At 49.9% G+C, this 23582-nt stretch overlaps 1 protein-coding gene across 2 annotated transcripts in view; it reads left to right on the forward strand.

Annotated features, from left to right (window-relative positions):
* DSCAML1 (DS cell adhesion molecule like 1) overlaps window positions 1-23582 on the forward strand; it is a 162281-nt gene that overhangs the window by 109450 nt on the left and 29249 nt on the right. The window contains exons 7-12 of one of the 2 annotated variants that reach the window (XM_082200201.1): window positions 1423-1719; window positions 4090-4362; window positions 8609-8887; window positions 12032-12151; window positions 12471-12647; window positions 23086-23285. In XM_082200201.1, coding sequence (XP_082056327.1) covers window positions 1423-1719; window positions 4090-4362; window positions 8609-8887; window positions 12032-12151; window positions 12471-12647; window positions 23086-23285 — 1346 coding nt within the window. Of the gene's footprint in view, window positions 1-1422; window positions 1720-4089; window positions 4363-8608; window positions 8888-12031; window positions 12152-12470; window positions 12648-23085; window positions 23286-23582 lie in introns of those variants that run through there. The other variant, XM_082200202.1, reaches the window with a different exon arrangement.

A 23582-nucleotide genomic window follows, 5' to 3' on the forward strand; every position in this document is an offset into this window, starting at 1 on the left:
TAAACAACAACAAGGAAGTTAAACTCCAACATATTCAAGTTAGCTTTCTTAGAAGTATTTAAGTCTCTTTCCTCCTCAGATTTCTATTTAGATATATTGATTTAACCATGCTAATTTTATGTCTCCTACTGAAATTCTCTAAGGGTTTATAAGTATTTGGGGGGCATCATAGGGGTGCACAACAAATACAGAAGGTGTGTAGAGAGTGGGCAGAGAGGAAGTTTTCTGCAGCTGCCACAACTAGGTCCAGCCAGTGAAGTGGAATGTCCAGAGATTTTGGGAAGAATCAAAAGGGAGGACTTATTCACACAGCAGAAGCATATAGCTAAACTTTGGCATTCATTGTCATGAGATGTGGTGGGGGCCACAGGCTTAGATGATTATAAAGGGGCTGTTAGGCATAGAAGAAACTTGGAGGTCTGTCACTTGCTACTACAGTCATACCTCGGGATAAATACGCTTCAGGTTGAGCGCTTTCAGGTTGCGCTCCGCAGCGACCCGGAAGTAATGGAGCACGTTACTTCCAGGTTTCGCCGCTCGCGCATGCACAGTCAAAATGACATCACGCACATGCGCGGAAGCGGTGAAATGCGACCCGGGCACGTGCAGACACGCTGTCACGTCTTACGTTCTGCTCGGGATGCGAACGGGGCTGTGGAACGGATCCCGTTCACATCCCGAGGTACCACTATAGTCCTCAAGTTGATAGGCACCCTCTTTCAGAGGTTATGTTTGATGGTGGTCGACCTGGAGCAACAGTTAGAGAGGTCTATTGCATTCAAACTCTGCTTGCAAGCTTCCTGATGGCCACTGGACTAGGTGGTCCCCCTTAGGTCCAATCCAGCAGTACAGCTGCTTGTATGTTCTTATAGCTATGGAGTGCTAGAAGAAGGCAGCCAATCGGCAAGCAGGGCCTGTCCATTTCTGCAGTTGGCAGGTGATGTATAGGACATCGCTCCAGGAACTCCATAGCACACTTAGGAACATAGGAAGTTGTCCCATCTAACTCAGTATTGTCTACACTGCACTGACTTGTCAGTGTTTCTCCAGGGTTTCAGGCATGGGTCCTCCCCAGCCCAACCTCGAGATGCTGCCAGGGCTTAAATGTGGGCCCTTCCACATGCAAAGCAGTAGCTCTAGCACTGAACTGCAATGCTTCCCCTCTTCTCCTACTTGAGGCTCAAATTTAGGGAGAGGAAGAGAGAGAGAATACCCTGAGAAGGTATATCCACTGCAAAATGTGGTGGCTGGAGCTCCCCCACAGGCCTTGGACAAGGTTGCAGGAGTTGACCTACTCAACTTGGCTAGAATTCTCCAGCTTTCCTGTCGCTGAAGATATGTGGGTGGGAGGGGAAATGGGTGCTCAGACTTACCCTCACCCCTTTATCTAAAGTCCCTCCCCCTGTTGTGGGCCTCTCTTAGATGGGACCCCCCGGATCATCTCATCCTTCAGTGAAAAGGTGGTGAACCCAGGCGAACAGTTCTCCTTGATGTGCGCTGCCAAGGGGGCCCCTCCGCCCACGGTCACTTGGGCACTGGATGACGAGCCCATTCAGAGGGACAGCAGCCACCGCACCAACCAGTACACCATGTCAGATGGCACCACCGTCAGCCACATGAACGTGACAAGCCCGCAGATCAAGGATGGAGGGGTGTACCGTTGTGCCGCGCGGAACTCGGTGGGCAGCGCCGAATACCAAGCGCGAATAAACGTAAGAGGTGCCTGTCTACTTTTAAATATCAGAATAGGTTCTTCTTGCATTGGGTTTTGGTTCTGGTTTGGTAGAATGTCCCCTTTGTTCTTTGTGGCTCCCCACCCCCACCCACCCACCCACCCCCTTTTATTTTCTCTGCAGTGTTGTTTGGCAACAAGACAATCCAGCAGTTTACAGAGTAAAGTGTTGCTAGAGGATGGTGGAACTCCTGGCCACCAGGACAGTTTTGCAGGGATCCCAGCATATATATTGGTGATTTTATATTTTGACATGTTACAAGTTATGGAAGCTCCAGGAAGGCAAAGGGATTTAGAGAGATGGCAGGGAAAGCCCTAGATAGCTTAGGACAGGCTTCCTCAACCTTGGTCCTCCAGATGTTTTGAGACTACAGTTGCCATCATCCCTGACCACTGGTCCTGCTAGCTAGGGATCATGGGAGTTGTAGGCCAAAAACATCTGGAGTACTGAGGTTGAGGAAGCCTGGCTTAGGACCAGACTACACAAAATGTTTCTGCCTCTGGCAAACACTTACCCAAACCTTAACAGCCTCTTTGGAGGCCCTGATCCTGACCAGATGAAATGGAGCAGGTGACCAAGGAAAAGGCCTTTTTCACTTCTGATATGGATTAGCCTCCCTAGAGAGGCTTGCCTGGCACCTTCTCCATGGTCTTTTCAGTGTCAAGTGAAGACCTTTTTATTCATCAAGTATGTTTTAAATCCAAGCTTTAAGTTGCTTTCTGCTACCTCTGTTGTAATGAAGCTTTTTTGCTGACTTTTATTATTGATTTTAACTATTATTCAAAGTTTATTTAATATTACTTTGAAGGCAGCTAGAGAATATTTATTGATTGGCAGCTATATAAATTAAACAAAGTATCCTAAAAACATATTTAAAGGGCTCTGTAAGCACAGTGGCAGATTTCTTCGCCATTAAAGAACTCAACAGACACTGGTAATAAAAAAATAACTAATCAAAACCCAACTTTTCCTAACCAAGGCATAGCCTTGAGGGCATATCCTGGCATCCTCCACTGTGAGTTTTCCATATTCTACATAGAACTCAAGGTCACTTTGGGCAGATACGGTGGGTGGAAAGGGCAGATTATACCCTTTCCAGCAACAAGTAAGTTTCTATATGCTGGGAAAATAGGAGATCACTGTAAGAGAACATGTCCATATCATGCTGTGCATCCTGTTCTGTGGGCACTTGAGTCTCACAAGGGAAGCTGGCAGCAACTGATGAAGTCAAGTAATAATATGCCAGGAGAAACCAAGTCAATAAAGTCTAGTCACGATAGGGAGTCCAGGCATGGGATACAAGGGCAGATCAAGGCAGGAAAAGTCCACTTAGAAGCTTTCCTGTGCAGAGGGCAGAGGAAAACAAGACCTCTATTAGCTTCAGTTGAACCCTGCTGGTTGAAGGTCTCTCCTACTGAAATAGCAGTAGGAAGATATCCCACCAGGGAACCAAGCCCTTGTGCTTGCTGAGAAGACGTGTAGTGTGGGTAGCTCCACCTCCCGAAAGTTGTTCCCCTATGAAGAAAGGTTGCAGCTTTCAGGACTTATTAGTTTAGAGAAAAGGTGAGTGAGAAGTAACATGATAGAAACTTATGCAATTACGCATGCCATGGACATAGTGGATAAAGTTTGTACCCCTCTCTCTTAATGCTAGTACTCGTGATTCATCAAGAGAATCTGAATGTTCCTAGTTAAACTATAGAACTTGCTTCCTCAACAGGCTGTGATGGCCACCAATTTGGATGGCTTTGAAAGAGGATTAGACAAATTCATGGAAGAAAGCTCTATCTCCACCATCTGCCTCCACAGTCAAATACAATATGCTTCTAAATACCAGTTGCCAGACACTGCAGGAAGCGAGGGTTCTCTTGGGCTCAGGTTCTGCTTGCAGGTTTCCTACAGGCATCTGGCTGACCACTTTGAGGACAGGAGGCTGGACCAGATGGGCCCTTGGCCTGATCCAGCGGCAGGCTCTTCTTATGCCCTTATGCAGTCTTGACTTCTGTAAGCCTGGAGGTATTGCTGTGGACTCATCCTCTGAGTCTGAGGATGGTGAAAGGGCCGAGTCCTTTGGCTGAAGGGGCCCTCAAGACGGAACTGAACGTTGCAAGGTATTAGGGTTGGGACTGTGGCACTGTGTGGGTCTTTTTGCCCCATGGATAGCAGGGCCCTCAGAAGATGTGTACAGGTTTAATGGAAAGCCATTTTGTGATGGTCTCCACTCAGCCACCCAAGCTCCACCTTCTGCCAATTACTGAGCAACCTTGCCTCCAGTTCTGTCTTCTACGTGCAAAAGCCTTTTGCCTTTGGAATTCACCTAGCTTGCTCCTTTCCTCTCCCTCATCCCTCTCTTTAGGCCCCCCCAGCATCCGCGCAATGAAGAACATTACAGCCGTGGCAGGAAGGGACACTTTCATCAACTGCAGGGTGATTGGCTACCCATATTATTCCATCAAATGGTACAAGGACTCACTGCTCCTGCCTGACAACCACCGGCAAGTGGTCTTTGAAAATGGCACTCTCAAGCTTATGGATGTCCAGAAGGGGATGGATGAAGGGGAGTACCTATGCAGTGTCCTCATTCAGCCACAGCTTTCAATCAGCCAGAGTGTCCATGTCACTGTGAAAGGTGAGTGGCTGGAGGCAGGAGCCACAGCAGGGCTGGTGGATCTCCAGCCCCCTCCCAGTGCTGTCCACATCCCTCTAGTCCAAGCAATGGCTCAGCCAGCTCCTGGAGAGTTGGACATGCTGCGGCTATGGTTGTGCCTTCTCTGATGGTAGGCAGTCACAGCTGAAAGGATGGGATTCAAAACTAGGATCAGGTGTTGCTGTGCAGTTGCCTGGTCTAAGGGGAGCCTGAAGACAGCAGGACCTTGGCCAAGCCAAGTAGGATCTCAGGCTCAGATGTTGGCTGTGGGATGTTGGTCTTTTGAACCAGCTACCAAACCCTTCTCTGGCACTGGAGGGCTTTGAGAGGGAACTGCCTCCTCTCAGATGTAAGCAAGTGAAGACAGAGGCTTCTTCCAGGCTTTGCTGTTGGGTGTGTTCCAGGAGCTCAGCTGAATGGGAAACCGCAAACTATACAGCCCTGTTGAAAGGGCCTCACTCTTTAAGAGGGTTGGGAGAGCCAGATTTAGTTCCCCCGCAGCTGTGAAGCTTCCTGGGTGACTGTGATGGACCAGCCCATGTGTCTCAGGCCAGCGTAGTAATGGAAGAGATCCATGTTTGCCACACTGAGCTCCTTGGAAGGAGGGGTCAAAATCTGATAATAGATAAATAACAATGCCCAGGGCAATTTGACTGGGCAACCTGGGCACACTTGGCTACACTGTTGATTCTGTTGCCCTCCTTTGCAACCCAGCCTGCTGAAGAGTCATCCCATCAGTCTCTACTCCAGCAGTCTTTGTGTTTGGCATGCCAGAGGCGTCTGTGTTGACCCATCCTCCCTGTGTGCAGTGTGACCTTGTGGTTCACTTCCTGCCACCAATATCTCCTCTGAGCTGCCCCAGGTTGGTGGAATGGGGATGGGAATGCAAGGATCATCTTTGTCTCCCAGGGAAGAGGGACCCCCCCCTCTCTGATAAAGGCAAGTGAGCTGGGCAGAGAGAACCATGTGGGGTTTGTGTTCCTGCCCTGCCCACACATTAGTTCGGTTACTGGCCTAGGTGTGCCCCCCCCAGGCTGTCGCCAGCCCTGGAGTATCCATTTCCCCCGACAAGCAGCGGAGCAGAATGTACAGTGTAAACATACCAGATTAAAACATCTAACCTTTGCTCAGAGCACCTTTGTTGGTGGTTTTCAGTGTGTAGCTCTTAAAAAAATAATCCTCTCTGTCTTCCAAGCACGCAGAACATCTTAAAAGCTTCTCCAGCCCATCAATTATTCAGCCCCATTCAGGGAGCCATCAGCCCTAATGAATTGCAGTAGTGGAGAATCCCGTCCTTTCTATCCCAGTGACTTGCTGAGATTGAGCTCCATCTCAGGCGCTGCCCTCTTTAAAGGTTCGCAAACAGGGTAGCTTGAGTGAGGTGGTCTGCTCTGTGTGGATGTTGCCTCCCTTTCCCACGTGCTGCTGCCCTGCTCAGTTTATGAAGGGTGCAAAGTATCCTGGAGACAGGCAGGAGGCTGCATGGGCTGGGGAGGTCACCGGTTGTTGTGAGAATTTGCTGCTGCTGCAGCAGCAGCATGGTTTATCTCTTACAAGCCCTCTCTTGCTTAGGATGGTGCTTCTGCTGGACCCAGAGATGGCTCTGACAGCTCCTTCAGCTTGTCTGGATGTGTGTGTGTGTGTCTTGATGCCAGCAGACCTCGATGCCTGTGCTTACACACTGGAAAACCAGCCAAGATGTTCTTGGGTTTTTTTATTAAAAAAATAAATAAAATCCCCCCAGCGCTCCCCCTCTAGTTTTCCTCCAAGGAGCTTAGATTAGTTTACAAATGATTCTTCAGAGCCCGCCTCCCTTCACTACAGCAACTGAAGCCTCTTTTTTTCAGGGCGAGCTTCGTTGTCAGCAGGGTGGCACTCGGCAGTTTTGTTCTCAGAATCTTTGGGGTTTCTTCCCTGGTTGCAGAAGGCAGTTGAGGCGTTGTCTTTTCTCTCTTTTTTAAAAAAATAATATTTATTAATTTTAAAGAGTTACAAAAAGAAAAAACTAAAAAACCCCAGCATATTAAAAAGATACAAAACATCACATCGCAATAATAAAAAAGAAAAGAGAGAAAGAAGAAAAAACAAAAAAGAAATACAAAGAATCTTCCCATAACTTATCTTTCGTTTGCTTAATTCCTTGACCTCCTCACACCTCCCTTTTTTGTATTCTAGTTCAGTTAACTATTTCAGCAAGTCCTTTCCATCTTTTCCATTTTTTGTCCTCTATTTTATCTTAATATAATGTAAATTTTACTTTGCCTCCTTCACCATTTAGCAATCTATTTTTTCTTAATCCTTTCTAGCATTTCTGCTAAAACCACATTATTTCATTCCAACATCCTTCTAACATTCCTTAATTTTACAATGTTTCTGTAAATAAGCTTTAAATTTCTTCCAATCTTCTTCCACCAACTCTTCTCCCTGGTCTCGGATTCTGCCAGTCATTTCCGCCAGTTCCATGTAGTCCATCACCTTCATCTGCCATTCTTCCCGGGTGGGTAGATCTTGCGTCTTCCGAGGCGTTGTCTTTTCTCGGACACTTGCTCCTGCCCTTCTTTCCCCATTGTAGGAACCTTTTCGGGCTGATCTTTACATAAGTGAGGATGGTGCTGAGCAGAGGCTTTGCTTGGAAGCCCAGGAGCCCCTTGCTCTGTGCGAACTGCTGCAAGGGTGCAAGGCTGTTCTGCAGGGAAGAGGGTTTTGTGGGAGGGGCAAAAGGACAAAGCACCCGGCTGCATTCCTCTCTCCCAGATGGGAGAGCAGTGGAGGAAGTCCCTGCCTTTGGAACTAGCAGAGGCAAGGGAGCGACCAGTATTCATTACTGGAGTAGCACAGGGATGAAAGAACTTCAGTTGGCAGGGGAGGCAGGACTGGTGAGAACGCCCACGCCCAAAGCTGGGAGGCTAACACAGCAGACATCTCTGTTTGTTTGGGCCCCTTAAAGATCAAGGGTGATTTACTGGCTGGCAGGGCTGAGTTGTAAATGTGGCATCTGCTGCCGACGCTGCACTCAGGTCAGTAGCTGATCCTCAGCTCCTTCAATTCGCTTGCTTTGCTGCTTGTTCAGGATGTCCCCCCCCCCCTGCACTTAAGAGCAGCGAGAACTGTCCTTTGCTACTTTAGGAGATGGCTCACCTCACCCCCCCCCTTTTGCCACCCCAGTCAGTGGCATAGGGATTCTGCCTATTTTTCTGAGGTAGGGCTTCAAATCTTTCTTGGTCCAATGACCATGAGGGCAGTGTCCCCAGCTTACCGTATTTTTTGCACCATAACACTCATTTTTTTCCTCCTAGAAAGTAAGGGGAAATGTCTGTGCGTGTTATGGAGGGAATGCCTATGGGTGGCATGCCTATGGATTTTCCTCCTCTAAAAACTACATGCGTGTTATGGTCGGGTGCGTGTTATAGAGCGAAAAATACGGTACTTTGAAGCTTTGGGCAGAACCACCAGTGGTCTCTGCTTGTTAGGAGTTGCCTTCCTACTTTGCTTGAGTGCCTGCCACCAATGTTTCTTTGAGGGAATCTAGTGCATCTAGTATTCCTAGGTGGCTCCTGGGGCTCCCAACTGAGAGCCATTCTGGTTACTGGAGGAACCAGTTCCAAGTCCTTTTGCAATGGCATTAGTGGGAGTATTAAGACTGCTGCAGAAGAGAATGAATTCTTTTCCTGATGGGGTGTGAGGAAAGCCGACTGTTGCTTCACAGATCTGATCTCTTTGCATGCCTGCTGCTCACCTGGCAAGAGTGTTCAAAGTGCTCCACATTCTTTTATCTTGTTGAACCCCTTTCAAGTGGGTGAGTACTGCAGGCTGAAAGAGAAAAAAGAGTTTGAGAGGAGTGATGAAGAGTTAGTGGAGTGCAAGAAACTAAGAGGACACTCTGTGAACCAGGAGACACCTTCACCCAGCCGTCCCAATATCTGTCCTGAGCTTACTGGGATGGTGGCCAAAAAGAGGCACTACTCACCATTACAGCCTTGTCACACTCCTCACACCCCCCACCTTTTTTAAAAAACACACACACAGAAAGGAAATACGGCCAGTTGACTTATAAATTCATCCTTTCTTCACATGGGGAGCTGAGGGTAAGGAATTCCTCAGGGCTTTGCAGAGTCTCCTGGGCCTAAGTTCTGTTCTCCTTGGAGGCTGAGCTGGATGAAATCTCCTTTTTCTTGGCTTCCCAGTCGTTTGGGAACAGGTGTGATCAATGCGCTCCTCTCATTGGCAGTCCCGCCTCTCATCCAGCCCTTCGAATTCCCTCCGGCCTCCATCGGCCAGCTCCTGTACATCCCATGCGTGGTCTCCTCGGGTGACATGCCCATCCGCATCACATGGAGGAAAGACGGGCAGGTGATCCTTTCCGGCTCCGGCGTCACCATCGAGAGCAAGGAGTTCATGAGCTCCCTGCAGATCTCCAGCGTCTCCCTCAAGCACAACGGCAACTACACTTGCATTGCCACCAACGATGCTGCCACCGTCAGCCGTGAGCGGCAGCTCATTGTTCGAGGTGAGTAGTTGGCCCCTGGGCTTTGATGTGCTGAGGTTCAGGAGCCACTGGCAGAATTGCCCAGTGCGGGGTGATCGTCACTCTTTGGCTGTGCTCCCCATCTGATCTCAAAAGTGAGTGGAGAAAATGTCCTGTGGAAAGCTGTGAGGTCCATATAAAGTGCCAGTTGGGGTGGGAAAACTGGCTTTGTGAACTGAGTGGAAGGTGGTCGTTTAAGTCCCCTAGTGAAGGAAAGAAAAGTCCAGTTCTGTGGTGCAGGAGAGGAGCAAAGGTGCATCATGAGGCTTCTCTGCCCACAAAGGCAGACAGAACTATCAGGCAGCTGGAGCACTTGCCCTGTATGGAAGAGCTTCAGCTCAAAGGTGACCCAATGGAGCTTTATGGAAAGTGGGAGGAGTTTTCCTTCAGTCTGGCCCATCCAGTGAAATCAATTGGAGTAGAGGGGGCAGAAGTGGGAGATGAGCTCAGGAAGTTTCCCTTGCCTTATTCCAGGCCAGGCTCTTTGTCCATCTAGCTCAGCTTGTTCCGCTCTGGCTGGCAGCAGTGGCTCTCCAGGATGGTCTCAGGCAGTGAGAGCTGTCTTCCTCAGAACCTGCTGCTAATGTGAACCTTTTAATTGGGAATAAGTACTTCCTCACAATTGATCTATGCAGCTCGCTGCCCCAGAGGTGATGGCCACTAGCCACTCGTTTAGACCGTTTTAAAAGGGGATTAGACAACTCATGGAGGAGAAGGAAGGAAGGCGGGCGGGTGGGTCTGTCAACAGCTGTTAGTCATGATGGCTGCATGGAACCTGCTGGGCCAGAGGCAGCAGGCCCCTGAATGCCACTTGCTGGGGGCTGAACTGTGCTTGTGTGCGCACATGTGAGCCTCTGCTTCCTCCAAGTCCTGCTTGAGGGTTTTCTGTCAGTGTCTGGTTGGCCACTGTGGGGAACAGGATATGCTCTCTTTACATTCTTCTGAGGGCAAACGACTCCCAAAGGGCACAGAAGCACAACCCTTGGTGCCCCAGACATGCACTGCCTTCATAAGCCAGGCCATTCCCTGCCATTGCCTGAAGAGCTGGGAGTGTCGATTTCTCAAGGGGGAACCATCATAGTCATCTTTTGGTAGCTCCTTAGTGAATAACAGATGTCCGAAGCAGAAAGAGAGGGGGCATTTAACAGAGGGGGGAAGCTAGGAGAGCCATCTTGCACCCTTGCTTGCACAACGGCTGCAGAAGAGCCCTGCAGTGTTGACCAGTGGCATCTTAAATACCTGGTAATTGCTGCCATCACTCCCTGTCAAGTTTACAGCACCCAAACGGGAGGGAAACCTGCTCAAGGGTGTGTGGGATCCTGAGACAACAGACTCGATGTTTCCCAGCCAGATCCTGTCAGTTTACTCAGGGAGCAAAGCTAGCAGTCAGAGCATGTTCTCTGTCTGTCTGTCTCTCTCTCCACCTTCACCTCCCCACCCTGCAAGAGACCAGAGCAGCCTGTTGTTCTTTAACAACTCCAACGTCACACTCCCGTAGCATTAATCAAATGACACAGGCACATGAGGGATAACCAGAATCCTAGAGGCTGGGAAAACACACTTCAGACCCCAACAGCCCACCTATATGAGAAAGGAAGAAGACAAGTGGACAAAGCAGAATGAAAATAAAATGTGCTCTTTTAGTTTGAATCTAGTTACTTGCAAAAAGGCTTCTTGTCTCCTCATGCATCACACAGCATAGTTGGTCAGTTTCAGGTTTTCTGATGGTCAGTGATGGAGGATGGAACGTGAGGGAAAAAAGCTACATAACACAGCTCGTTTTTAAGGTTTGAGTGGCACCTGACTCTTTTCAATCAATCAGAGTGCATGTCATATTCATCAGATAAAGGGGATTAACACATTTGGGGATAGGGGACATGGCTGACACCCCCACAACTAGCAGGTATGGCTATTGCTGGTGTAAATCATCATCAGGATTTCTCAAACTTTCTGCCAGATGAACTTTTTCTGGGCTTGTAAATTCAGGATCTGTGTTGGGATGCCTGCTTGCTTTGCTCAGCATTAATGGAGGGCAGGAGAACAGATCCTTTTCTCCATAGGGGGCATTGCAAATGGAAGCCTGGTGACCCAGAGAGAAGCATTCCCCCATTACTGTGCAGGGTCAAATGTCAACCAAGTTCATGGAAAGGGGTAAAATATCCATTCAGAGTGCAGGTGATGCACTCCCAACTAGCAAGCAGGGTGATTGGTGTATGTGTACTCTGAATGGGGGAATTTATGCCAGACCCAAGATAGAACCCCAAACCTCCAGTAGTATTAAGCTCACATTTAACCAGTTTGCTAGCCAGAATATTGTATGAATATTGTTTGGCTGAAATCAAGATAAATTATGTCCACGATGTTCCTACCATCCACTAAGCTAGTAACCCAGTCAAAAACAGGTTAGAGTAGCTTGGCAAACCATGTTGGCTTTTCTGTACTTCATTTTTAAAGGCAAGCCACCTACACCTTGCTAGAGAAATAAATATGCCAAATTATCAGAACTCTGGTATGTTAGAAGGCCCCCAATTCATCCAGCAATATTGTTATTCTCTAGTAGCCTTCTGAGTCAAGAAGAAGCTTCAGGTTGGCCACTGTGAGAGCAGAGCATTGGACTAGATTGGCTCCTCTTGGACCAGTCGAGCTACAGCCAGGCTCTTCTGATGTTCTTACCTATCGTGCTTTGGAAACTCTGGTTCTACCCTCCCATATCCAAGCACATGACAACAGTTTTGTGGTGACTCTGTGGCTTATTCCTCCACACTTCTGTAGAGGTGCCTCTTGCTGTACATGCACACATATATGTGCCAACTAAAGAGGAGAGTGGAGTATTGCGTGATGTCTTCTTCACAATAACTTTCTAACCTCTTAGATGCTTTTGGATTCTTCTGGTGTTTTTCAAAAATGAAAGCTTAAGGTAACCCAGGTGTTGAGTTCTGCAAAAGCAGAAAAGGCATTGCCCAAGAGGTGGTTACATCTTGTCTTTCAGACCAGTTAGGAGCTTTGAGGGCATGGGACTAGGGTGTGTGTGCATGTGGAAAGGAAAAGAAAAGAAAGACATGTCAGCAGTGGGTGGTGAGCTTGCTGTTCCTGGTGGTACTTATCTTTGGCACTCCTTCTCCACAGTCCCTCCTCGCTTTGTTGTCCAACCCAACAATCAGGATGGAATCTATGGCAAAGCAGGGGTGTTGAACTGCTCTGTGGATGGATACCCCCCTCCCAAAGTCATGTGGAAACATGCTAAAGGTACGTTGCTGGATATTTTCTTTTGATATTGCCCCCATGCATTCTCCCTTCAGGTTTGCTAATGGGAAGCCTGTACTGGTGGGGATTGAAACCATCCAACACATCTTCTCTAGGGGGCATGCTCAGGTATAGCAGCTGCTATGTGCAAGGGACAGAGGGGTGTTCAGCTCTGCCCAGTGTTGGACATGTTTAAGGGCCAGTGAGAGAGATTGTGCAGGCTCTGCTAGGCACAGCACAGAGGATCTCCAGAGGACCCCATGGCATCTCTGGGTCAACCAAAAGCACTTACAGCATCTCTCACCCTTCTCTTTCCTCCCAGGCAGTGGGAACCCCCAGCAATACCACCCAGTCCCCCTCACTGGCCGCATCCAGATCCTGCCCAACAGCTCACTGCTCATTCGGCATGTTTTAGAAGAGGACATCGGCTATTACCTGTGCCAGGCCAGCAATGGAGTCGGTACAGACATCAGCAAGTCCATGTTCCTTACGGTGAAAAGTGAGTATGCCGGCTGGGCCTGTTCACCTGTCAGGGGTCTCAGTCCAAATAGATGCAGGTCTTCCGCAGGCCTTCTGCCTGGCCTTGGGCAGCACAGCCTGAGATCGCCTTCTCCCTCCATTGAAAATGGGTGCCAGTACTCTACCTTGGTGCCCATCAAGGGGCGAGGGCTGCTCCTGCCCCTGAGGTGCTGTGGAGGCATCTGATTAACGTAGGGCTCTGAAACTCCACCCCTGGTCTCCTGAGGGTCAGGCTAGCATTGGGCACTTCCTGCACTGTCTGGCAGTCCTGACTTCTTGAACCCAGGAAGCTCCTTGTACCCAGCCCTGTCCCTCCCACTGGCTCTTTGCTAAGTTTACCTGCTTCCCTCCACGTGAACCCTGCACTGCTGCCTCTGCCAATGTGCTCCGTCTGCTGGCAGCTGCCTCTGCCTCTCTGGCTGCGAGCCAAGGGCTTGTCGCGGTGGGCCCCGCGTGTCTTGGCAGATTGGCGGCCTCTGTATCCTCTGATTGCCGCCTGTGTTTGCACTGTGAGCTCCTTTATCATCACTTGCGGAGCTTGAGCTCTCCTCTGTGGGCTCCCGGCAGTCGATGTGCAAGGAATGGAGTGCTGGATTGATTCCTGTTCCCTTGGGGACCTGATTCCCTCACACGATCAAAAAACACTTTGTCCTTAATAAAAGCAGGCAATCAATCTACATCGTGGTGGCGCAGAGAGGAGGCAGGGCAGCCGTCTTGCTAATTCCCCACACGGTGGCCTGGAAGTGTTGTTAAGCAACCTCGTTCGTGATCGGATTCTGCCTGGGCCACCCTCGGCAGAGTCAGCAGTTTCCAGCTTCTCTCAGAGCTGCTGTAGTGAAGATAGGAGGACCCAAAGGCTGGGGGAGGCCTCTTAGGTGCAGAAAGGGGCGTTGGGTTCAGGAATTGGCCCTTCAGCAGCAGTGGGGAAAATGCCATCCTGTGACAACAAGCTTCAGCTGCTTAATGGGGCTCTCTGGATAGCGGGCAGAGGGAGGTGAAGGCTGGTGTGCATGAAAAGCAGGGGCCACAGCTCAGACAGGTCCCTAAACAGGTGACCTTTTGCATCTTTTACTTGGTAAAAGATCCAGGTAGGAAGTCAAGGAAGGGGAAGGAGTGGCCCTTGGCTTCTTAACCCCTTTCAGGGTCACTTACCAGGCAGAGGGGAAACATGGATGGGATTGCTGTAAATGAGAGTGCCAGGCCTTTGAGTGACCCTGTTGCTGGATTTCATTTGTTACATGTTCTCTGTCCTTTTTGCTGTTGCTTTTATCATTTAGGCACTGTGTGGTTTTATTGTACTGTTTTATTTTTTCCTCTGGACACTGCCTTGGGAGGGCTTTCCCTGAGAGCCATTGGATCTGCAGGCATCCAGGGCCATTTTGACTGGCCTTCCAGGTCTCTGGTCCGTAGGGCTGCTGCCGCCCAGTTCACACTTCCCTTGTGAGCAGTGCCCTGCAGACTCTTCTCTCTTGGGCAAAGGCCCAGGCCCACCACTCCCTTGCTCAGGAGCTCCCCCTAGTCAGCAGGTGCACAAGGCAGGGTGTGCCTGGAGAGGTGCCCTCACTACTCTGTAAGCATAACTGATTGCTTCCATGCAATTTGAATTAATCTCATGCTTCAGGTGAAATGCAGCTAATCAGTGTAGACAAGAAGCTGAAATGGGTGCAATCAAATTAACATCACAGAGCTGGCACTTCAGAAAGCCCACCCTCTTCCCCTCCTTCCCCTTCCTCTGTTGCTGTTTCCATTTTCTTGCCGTTCCAGCCTGGGCTCAGGATGGAAGAACACCCAGAGCTGTGACAATTCCCTTTGTAGCCGCCTTATCTCAGCCCACCAAATGGGATCAGCCTCTTGTCTGCATCATGTTAACAAGGCACAGAAAGGAAGAGCTTGAAAGGAGAACAACGTTTTGCTTGGCGGGTGTGAAGGGAAGTGCTCTGGCGAGTGCCCTTTGCGGAGAGAGCTTTTACGGTGGGAATGGCCTGGTCCATTTCGGCCCGTGTTGCCTCATAATTGTTGGCATGGTTTCAAAATGGAAACCTCGTTGAGTGTGCTGCAAAACCCAACTCTCCTGGAAAGCAGACAAGTGAAAGGCTCCTTTCTGGGTGTTCATCCCTCTGTCCATTAACATGTGCAGCTCCCTACTGTAATAGTTGACCATAGTCTAGGGAAATAATAATAATAATAATAATAATAATAATAATAATAATAATAATAATAATAATAATTTATTTATACCCCACCCATCTGACTGGATTTCCTCAGCCACTATGGGTGGCTTCCAACAGAATATTAAAATACAATAGTCTATTAAACATTAAAAGCTTCTCTAAACAGGGCTGCCTTCAGATGTCTTCTAAAAGTCTGATACAGTCGTACCTCGGGTTACATACGCTTCAGGTTACATACGCTTCAGATTACAGACTCCACTAACCCAGAAATAGTACCTCGGGTTAAGAACTTTGCTTCAGGATGAGAACAGAAATTGTGCTCCGGCAGCGCAGTGGCAGCAGGAGGCCCCATTAGCTAAAGTGGTACCTCAGGTTAAGAACAGTTTCAGGTTAAGAACGGACCCCCAGAACGAATTAAGTACTTAACCCGAGGTACCACTGTAGTTGTTTTTTCCTTTGACATCTGGTGGGAGGGTGTTCCACAGGGCAGGTGCCCCTACTGAGAAGGCACCCTGCCTGGTTCCCTGTAACTTCGCTTCTTGCAGTGAGGGAACCACCAGAAGGTCCTTAGTGCTGGACCTCAGTGTCCGGTCAGAACTGTTTAGGGCTTTAAAGGCCAGCACCAACACTTTGCATTGTGCTTGGAAACGTACTGGGAGCCAATGTAGGTCTTTCAAGACTGGTGTTATGTGGGATGTTCAGCAACACCAAGGCCAGCCTTCTCAATTTCCGCGGTGCCCAAAGGCATTCCTGCTTTGTTGTCTGGGCAGTGTCTTGCTTGCCCTCCTCGTGCAAGTCACTAACTCAGAGACAGCTGTCTGTCACACAGTCTCTCTCTCTCTCTCTCTCTCTCTCTCTCTCTCTCTCTCTCTCTGGCGGCAGCTGCTGCTGCTGGTAGAACTACTGGAGATCTTACAAATTCAAAGTGTAACGTGAGTGGTAGACCTTAAGGCATCCTATAGGGAAGGAAAGGAGCTATAGCTGTGCCATTTGGAACTTGATGTTTGGGCAGCATGTCTGGCCAGGGAAGAAGAGACGGCTGTGGTGGATGTGAGCTCCTCTGCACCAGTCAGGCTGAAAGCAGTTACGTGTGCGGATTGCAGATGAGTCAGTTATTTGGGAGCATCGTAAGCACCCCACCCAAAGTAGTGGCTGATATGTGGTCCCCTTTGCTGCTCCGCTGTTAAAAGACCGGAGCCAACCCATCATGCTACCGTCTGCTTACCAAGCCAATTGGGTTTGGGAGGTGGGACATCCACCGAAGAGACAAGGCCAGGCGTCTTTCCCAAGGGAGGCTGCTGCTTTGGACCACTTGAAGTGTTGAACTGTTGTGAGGCCTAGCTCCAAGGGGGAGTGGCTGTGGCCCTCAGGCAGATCCAAGCGGGGAGAGAGGTTTCTGCAAAAGGCTGGCCTGCCCCCTCCAGGTATGTCTGCCCACAGAGGAGGGCAGCTGGCTGGCTGCTTGCCATGCTCCTCTCTCCTCCTCTGGCAGTGCTGAGGTGGCACTGTGGGCATCAATCTGGAGCCTCAGAGCTTCTCAAGACCAGGAGGGATGAAGGGTGGCTTTGTCCTCTTCATGCCTCCATCCATCCAAATCAAGATGAGGGTGGGGGCAAGTAGACTTGGTTTCCAGCCCCAGTTTCTTGGACCCTGCCCAATCCATGCCAGATCTCACCTGCGCCTTAAATCACATCTCATTCTTCTCAGCGGGCAGTGCCTCTCTTGCCGTTACAAGCCTGGTGGGGGGCAGGAATGCCAGAGTCGTTCATGCTCCTGGGTGGTTGCATGTGCTGTGGGTTAAGTTGCTTTTGTTGACCTTCTCCCTCTCTGCCTTTTTTCTTAACAATATTTAGAATATTTACATCTTGCCATTTTCTAAAGCTCTACCTGGATGCTACCCAGAGAAAGGGCAAAATGCAGACATTGTACAATGGGCAGCTAGCTTTTTTCAGGCTGAGGGCAACATTGATCCATGATCAACCTTCCTGGGGCCACTTGCCCAAAATGGCACTGCCAAAGTGTAAAAGTGAGTGTGGCTACTTATTTATAAAAGGGGTAAAAACACATTTTGATATAACAGAATCAGAGCAGAGGGCCAGCAGGAATGGCGACTTTTAAAAGGGGGAGGTGGGTTTGGGAGAGTTCTGGGGGACAAGAAAAAAGTAGTATTGCAGTGAAAGTACCTCTTGCACCAGTGAGTAATATATATTTAAATAAATAAATAAATAAAATGGGCTGATTTGGAGGTGCTGGTGTGGGTGGGCACAAAATCCTGTTGGCATCACAATATTGCAGTGGAGACCTATGAGATCAGTCAGAGATAGATAGATAGATGATAGATAGATAGATAGATGATAGATATTTTTGATAAATAAAAAACCAAAATGGCAGACACTAAACTCGTTTTGTCTTCATGGCCACAAAACTCGTTTTGTTTTCATGGCATCACTGCAGGTAACCCATAGAAGCAGTCAAGATTTAAAGAACCACAAAGAACCCGCTAGGGGACCACACGCACCCTGCAGTTAGCTACTCCAGCTGTGGAAGCCAGCTAACCAAAAATTGTTTGTTAACATTTTGATTTTAAAAACCCCAGCAAGCATCACCAAAGCAGGAGCCAAGAAGCAATTACTCATCAGTAAAAGAACCAGGAGTCAGAGTAAAAGTGAAATGAATCATCCTATTAAATGTGTGGGGAAACTAAAACCATTTGGTGGCTCCAAGTCATCCAGGTCTGTGGTCCAGGGTGGCCCCAAAGCAATAGCTGTATGGAGGCTGCCCACCGTCCAGAGGACATTCTCCACGCACCTGTCAGGAGCATTCTCCTCTGCCCATCAGTCCCAAAGGAATCCCTCCATTTCCCACCTTGTGACTTTCGCAGAGCCATTTTTATCTCCCCTTGTGTTCCTTGTGACCCCCAGAGGCTGCTGCTTGTTTCTGTTCTCGTAAACCAGCTGGTGGCTTTTCCCCATTGCGAGAGGCTTCCTCCCCAACCCACCCCTTCCGGCTCCTCTGCACAGTCTGCGGCTGCATGCAGCATCTCCCTCTGCAGGCCTAGTTTTGTGGGGGGTGGGAGTTTCTGAGGCTGGGAGTCCATGCAGCTCCCCGATACGCCCTCCGCGGTGTCCACACGTCACAAACGGGAGTCGCCTGCAAGCCAAGCTTTCCCCGGCTGCTAATTGAATTCCATTGCTAGGGAAAGCAGAGGAGCCGTAGCTCATTAAACCCTCTTGTGCCCCATTAGAACAGTGTGTGTTGCCTTTGCGGATTGTCATTACCATATATTATGGCACTGTTTGTGTATGCCGTGCATTTTTAAATCTCTGCTCCCTGAGCCTGCTTGGCTGTGTGCTCGGCTCCCCACCCCAGTGCTCTTCGGCAAAGCAAGAGCCAGGAGCAAAAGCCACAGTGGGGGCATTCGTGCGTGGCTGTGGTGCCTAGTGGGTAACTGCAAGTACACGGAGAAGCATCAGGGCAGCTCCAGCTGTGATGCTCCAGGCACTGGAAGGGCTGAAGCGGTCTTGTGGGCAGAGGAAGCCCCCCTGATGTGGTGCTGCAGGAGCCGAGGGGGTGGGCAGCAGGGAGCCAATAGATGCAGCCCTCCCCAAAGCAGGCAGGAAAGAAGTGGGGCTGTGGGCCAGGAGGAGGAGGAGGTGCTGCCTCACCCCCCCACACCCCCCACAGCAGCAGACTTTGGCCTGGCTTTCCATTCTCCTTGGATCTCCACTTTGCCTCTTTGCAGGTCAGGCCACTGAGGAGGAGGGCAGGAGGCTAGCCTGGGACGTATTCATTGATTTCGTGATCACTTGCCGCCTTTTGGGGGGCATAGCCCACCCAGCTCACAACATTAGCTATACAGTGGTACCTCGGGTTAAGTACCCAATTTGTTCCGGAGGTCTGTTCTTAACCTGAAACTGTTCTTAACCTGAAGCACCACTTTAACTATTGGGGCCTCCTGCTGCTGCCACGTCGCCGGAGCACAGTTTCTGTTCTCATCCTGAAGCAAAGTTCTTAACCTGAAGCACTATTTCTGGGATAGTGGAGTCTGTAACCTGAAGTGTATGTAACCTGAAGCGTATGTAACCCGAGGTACCACTGTACAGTCATACCTCGGGTTGAAGTAGCTTCAGGGTGAGCATTTTCGGGTTGCGCTCCACGGCGACCCGGAAGTAACGGAGCGCATTACTTCCGGGTTTCGCCGCTCGCGCATGCGCAGATGGTCAAAATGACGTCATGCGCGGAAGTGGCAAATCACGACCCACGGACGCGGGTTGTGTTCGCTTCAGGATGCGAATGGGGCTCCGGAATGGATCCTGTTCGTATCCAGAGGTACCACTGTACTAACACCCATGGAAATTAAATGTCAAGAGCAGCAATACTTGGTTTATTTGTCAGTTTATAACCCCACCTTTCTTCAGAGCAGCTCAAGGCGGAGTACATTGTTCTCCATCTATCCATTTCACCATCACAATCCCTTTGAGGAAGGATTGTCTTAGGGGACAAATTCGCCCTCAAGTCTAGCACTCTGAACTACTACACTGTGCTGTCTATCTGACACCATGCCGTTACAGCAATTCATTGCAACTCTTTTAAAATGAAGCAAATGAAAAGCTGCACTTGCGGAGGCTCTCTCTGCTCTTGGGCTGCAGCCACCTCTCTTTGAACTCTCCTTTCCTCTTGGGCAGAAAGTTTCTGTAGCTGGCAGGCAGCATCCAGGTGGGTGCGCCTGGGAACCCCGGCATCTATTGGGTTGCCCGCCAGAGTGTGGCGTCCAGCCGAGCTCCGTCTTGATTAACTGGAGCAGGAGGGTCATTAAAGGCTCGTTACTCCAGGAGGCCTGCCAGGAACGCTGCTCCTCAGCAGAACCTTTCCAAGAGCGGGTGTGCTGTTGACATGCCGGCTGCAAGGAGCAGCTCCTTGGCAGCAGGGAAAGGATTCTGGAGGGAGGAAGGGAGGCAAGCTGGACTAGAGAGGACCACCTCTCCTTTCTGCTCCTGCACAGGTGGTGGTGACCCCTGTGGAAGAAGAAGAAGAGCATAAGGTGCTTCCTTCTGCTGAGTCAGACCATAGTGCCACCTAGCTCAGAAATGTCTGCACCAGGGGTGGGGAGCCACCTGTGGCCAGTCTTGGTCTGGAGGCTATTTGCCCCAAACTGGGTGACGTCAGCTGGTGGGCAAAAGAAGGCGGGGGTCCTGCTGGGTCCATCTCCTATGGCAGCGGTTTTCAACCTGCGGGTCCCCAGATGTTGTTGGACTACAACTCCCATCATCCCTGAGCTCTGGCCTTAAAGACTCCTTTAAGTGGCTTTGCAATGTTTCCATGGTGGGGCACGGGCGAGTGGAGCCTGCTGCCCCAGGCTAGTCCTCACCACTAAAGCAATATCAGCCCCGGGCGGTGTCATGCTTGTGGCTGGTGGTGCTTGGGTAGCCAGGGCTAGCCTGGTGCAGTGGGCTCTCTTCGCCTCTGCGCTCCACCCCCAGTGAGGGTACGCACCCCAGGCACTGGTGGGACCTGCTCTGTCCTGTAGCCCTGCTTGATCAGAATGACAGAGGAGGGGGCCCAGCAGATGCCAGAGTTAGCATTGCCAAGGTTGCAGGTTCGACCCCTGTAAGGGACAGCTGCCTATTCCTGCACTGGACTAGATGATCCTCAGGCTCCCTTCCAACTCTTCAGTTCTATGATTCTTTAGGGGCTGCTTGGTTCCTGCTCCTTTCCTCCCCTTCCCAACACCCCAGCATCTTCGTCATCCTCCTCCTTGCTTATCAGGTGTTGGAGGGGGTGGAACAGATTTGGAAGCGTCCCTCCTTTGGCTTTTATTTAAATCATGGCCCTGCACATTAAATCTCCAGCATCTGCAATGCAAAGTCAGGCTGGCTTGTTGCTGTGAAAATCTCCCTCTGTATTCTGGCCAGGTTCCTCTGAGTGAATTATGCAAATCTCTGATGGAAAAATATTCCAGGGCACATCCTTGAGAGTGTAAAACCTTAGTCAATAATTCATACTCGCCTGTCTCTGGCTGCGGCTTTTTCTTCATTATAACTTGCGCCTGGTTATTTGTCTTTCACATTTTATTGTATATCTGGGTGTAATACTATGCATTATAAAATTTATCTGCTTCATTATTTTATGATCCCTAGTTGTATAATGCCAGGCAACGTCTCCACTTCTGGCTGCAGTGTTCAGCACTGAAAGTCTCTGGTTGTTGGGGAGGCGCTTGGCCGCCTTGACAAAGCTGGTGATATTGTATCATGGAGACCGAGGAGCAGGAACCCCCTACGTGTAGCACCCCCCCCAACTGGGAATTAGAAAGAAGTCTTAGTTGTTTACTTGTGCATATCCAAAGGCATCTGCAGAGACTCCCAGCTCCCTGTGCTCAGCCAAATGGATGCAGTTCATGCCTTTTCTTTTTAAATATTTTTATTAGGAATTTAAACAAAACATATTAGCTTACAACATATCATCCTTGATTCCCCCCCCCATTTCCCCCCTCCCCCCAACCCACCCTCCCCTCCCCTCCCCCGAATTCCCTCAATTCCAATCTCTGGTTTCTCTATAGATGCTATTCTCTGCATGTTACAAAATTGTATAAATCCTTAATTTATCTGACTGGTTATTATCAATAAAAAGTTTGTGGATGCTTATTCAAAGCCTGCCAAGGAGTCCAGTTCGCTCTATTTCTTCTTTAAATACTTTGTAAAAGGTTCCCATTCGTCTTTAAAGTCAGAGTTATCCTTGTCCCGTAGTTTATGTGTCAATTTTGCCAGTTCTGCATAGTCCATCAGTTTCTCTTGCCATAGTTCTTTAGTCGGGTTTTCCTCGTTCTTCCATCCTTGTGTTATTAAAACTCTCACCGCCGTTCTCGCATACATGAAGATATTTTTCAACTTCCTTGGCAGGTCTTTTCCTACAATCCCTAACAGAAATGCTTCAGGTTTCTTAACAAATGTTAGATGGAACATTTTCTTCAATTCATTGTATATCAGTTCCCAAATTTTTAAAATTTCATTGCAATCCCACCACATATGGTAAAATGTCCCCTCCTCCCAACACATAGGATGCAGTTAATGCTTGTGCTGGGAGTGGGGGTGGAGGGAGAGTCCACAGCTGGACTCCGGCCCCTCCCCATTTGTTTGCTGGGCTCTTGCCCCAGGACTCCCCCCCCCACACTTTGGGCCATGTTAGGGCCTGAGTGTCTCCCCAGTCTTGCCTTGGCTAGCCTGTGGAAGCAGAATGGTGACATAGCAGAGGCTAAAGCTTGGATGTGGGTAGCGCTGTGGTCTAAGCCACTGAGCCTCTTGGGCAGGGGTCGGCAACCTAAGGCCCATGGGCCACAAGCAGCACATGGGGGTCATTTAACCGGTCCATGGACCCCTGCCACCCGCTCGGTCGGCTCCTGTGTGCCATGGTAACCCGGCACGGATCAGAGCGGGGACTGCTTTCTGCGACACTGGCCAGCTTCCCGTTGGCTGCAGGAAATGGCGTTTGCGCATGTACGCGCACACACACACTGGGGCCCACCACGGCTTCTGCGGGACCATGAACCGGCCCAAGCCACAAAAACTTTGCCAACCCCTGCTCTTGGGCTTGCCGATCAGAAGGTTGGTGGTTCGAATCCATGCGATGGGGTGAGCTCCCATTGCTCTGTCCCAGCTCCTGCCAACCTAGCAGATCGAAAACACACCAGTGTAAGTAGATAAATAGGTCCCGCTGTGGTGGGAAGGAAATTGGTGTTTCTGTGCATTCTGGTTTCCGTCACGGTGTTCTGCTGCACCAGAAGCGGTTTAGTCATGCTAGCCACATAACCCGGGAAGCTGTCTGTGGATAAACACCAGCTCCCTCGGCCTGAAAACGAGATGAGCGCCGCAACCCCATAGTCACCTTTGACTGGACTTAACCTTTTCTTTTTTAAAAAAGCTTGGAGCATGCTGGGAGTGTGGTGGTGTTGCTAGAGGTTGAGCTAGACTACGGGTTGTGGGTGTGGAGCAGCTGAGTATAGTCAATGGGTTTCTGGTCTGCCTAAAACCCTGGAGAGCAGTTCTGGACAAAGCTAGTCTTGCTGGTTAGCAGGCCAATCTGGGATCAATCCTTCTTTCCTGGTTTGTTGGAACTTGATTTTGCCTTCCTCCCCTGGCTTCCCCCTCCCCCCACCTTGACAGAGCACCCCTTTGCTCCACCTTCCTCAAGCCCCTCTCTAGTTGTACAACACACACCAGTGCCCTGCTCTTCTGTTTCTTCCTCTTCTCACAGTCCCTGCCATGATCACCTCTCACCCCAACACCACCATCGCCATCAAGGGGCAGGCCAAAGAGCTGAACTGCACGGCCCGCGGAGAGCGGCCCATCATCATCCGCTGGGAGAAAGGGGACACCGTCATCGACCCAGATCGCAACGTCCGATATGCCATCGCCACCAAGGACAATGGCGACGAGGTCATCTCCACACTTAAAGTGAGCAATGGGTTGTGGGGTGGGTCGTGTTGGGTATCTTGTCATTGCCTGTAGGGCCTGATGATCCTGGCTGATTCCCATGGCAAACTGGGAGTGGCTGCTGTGAGCATCCCGCCACCTCCGATCCTATGCAAGGTGCTGCCATTGCCTGGCCAATGTGAAAGAGTTCCTTTCTGATCCAGTTGGAAGGATAAGGGAGGACAAGTGTACCTATGAGTTGGGGCATGGGAAGGAGATTGCAGCCTTTTCAGGCCTGCCCTGGACAGACAGGGGCTCGTTCTGAGAGAGGGTGTCTTG

This window comes from Podarcis vaucheri (assembly GCF_965113315.1).
Source record: "Podarcis vaucheri genome assembly, chromosome: 15".
NCBI lineage: Eukaryota > Metazoa > Chordata > Lepidosauria > Squamata > Lacertidae > Podarcis > Podarcis vaucheri.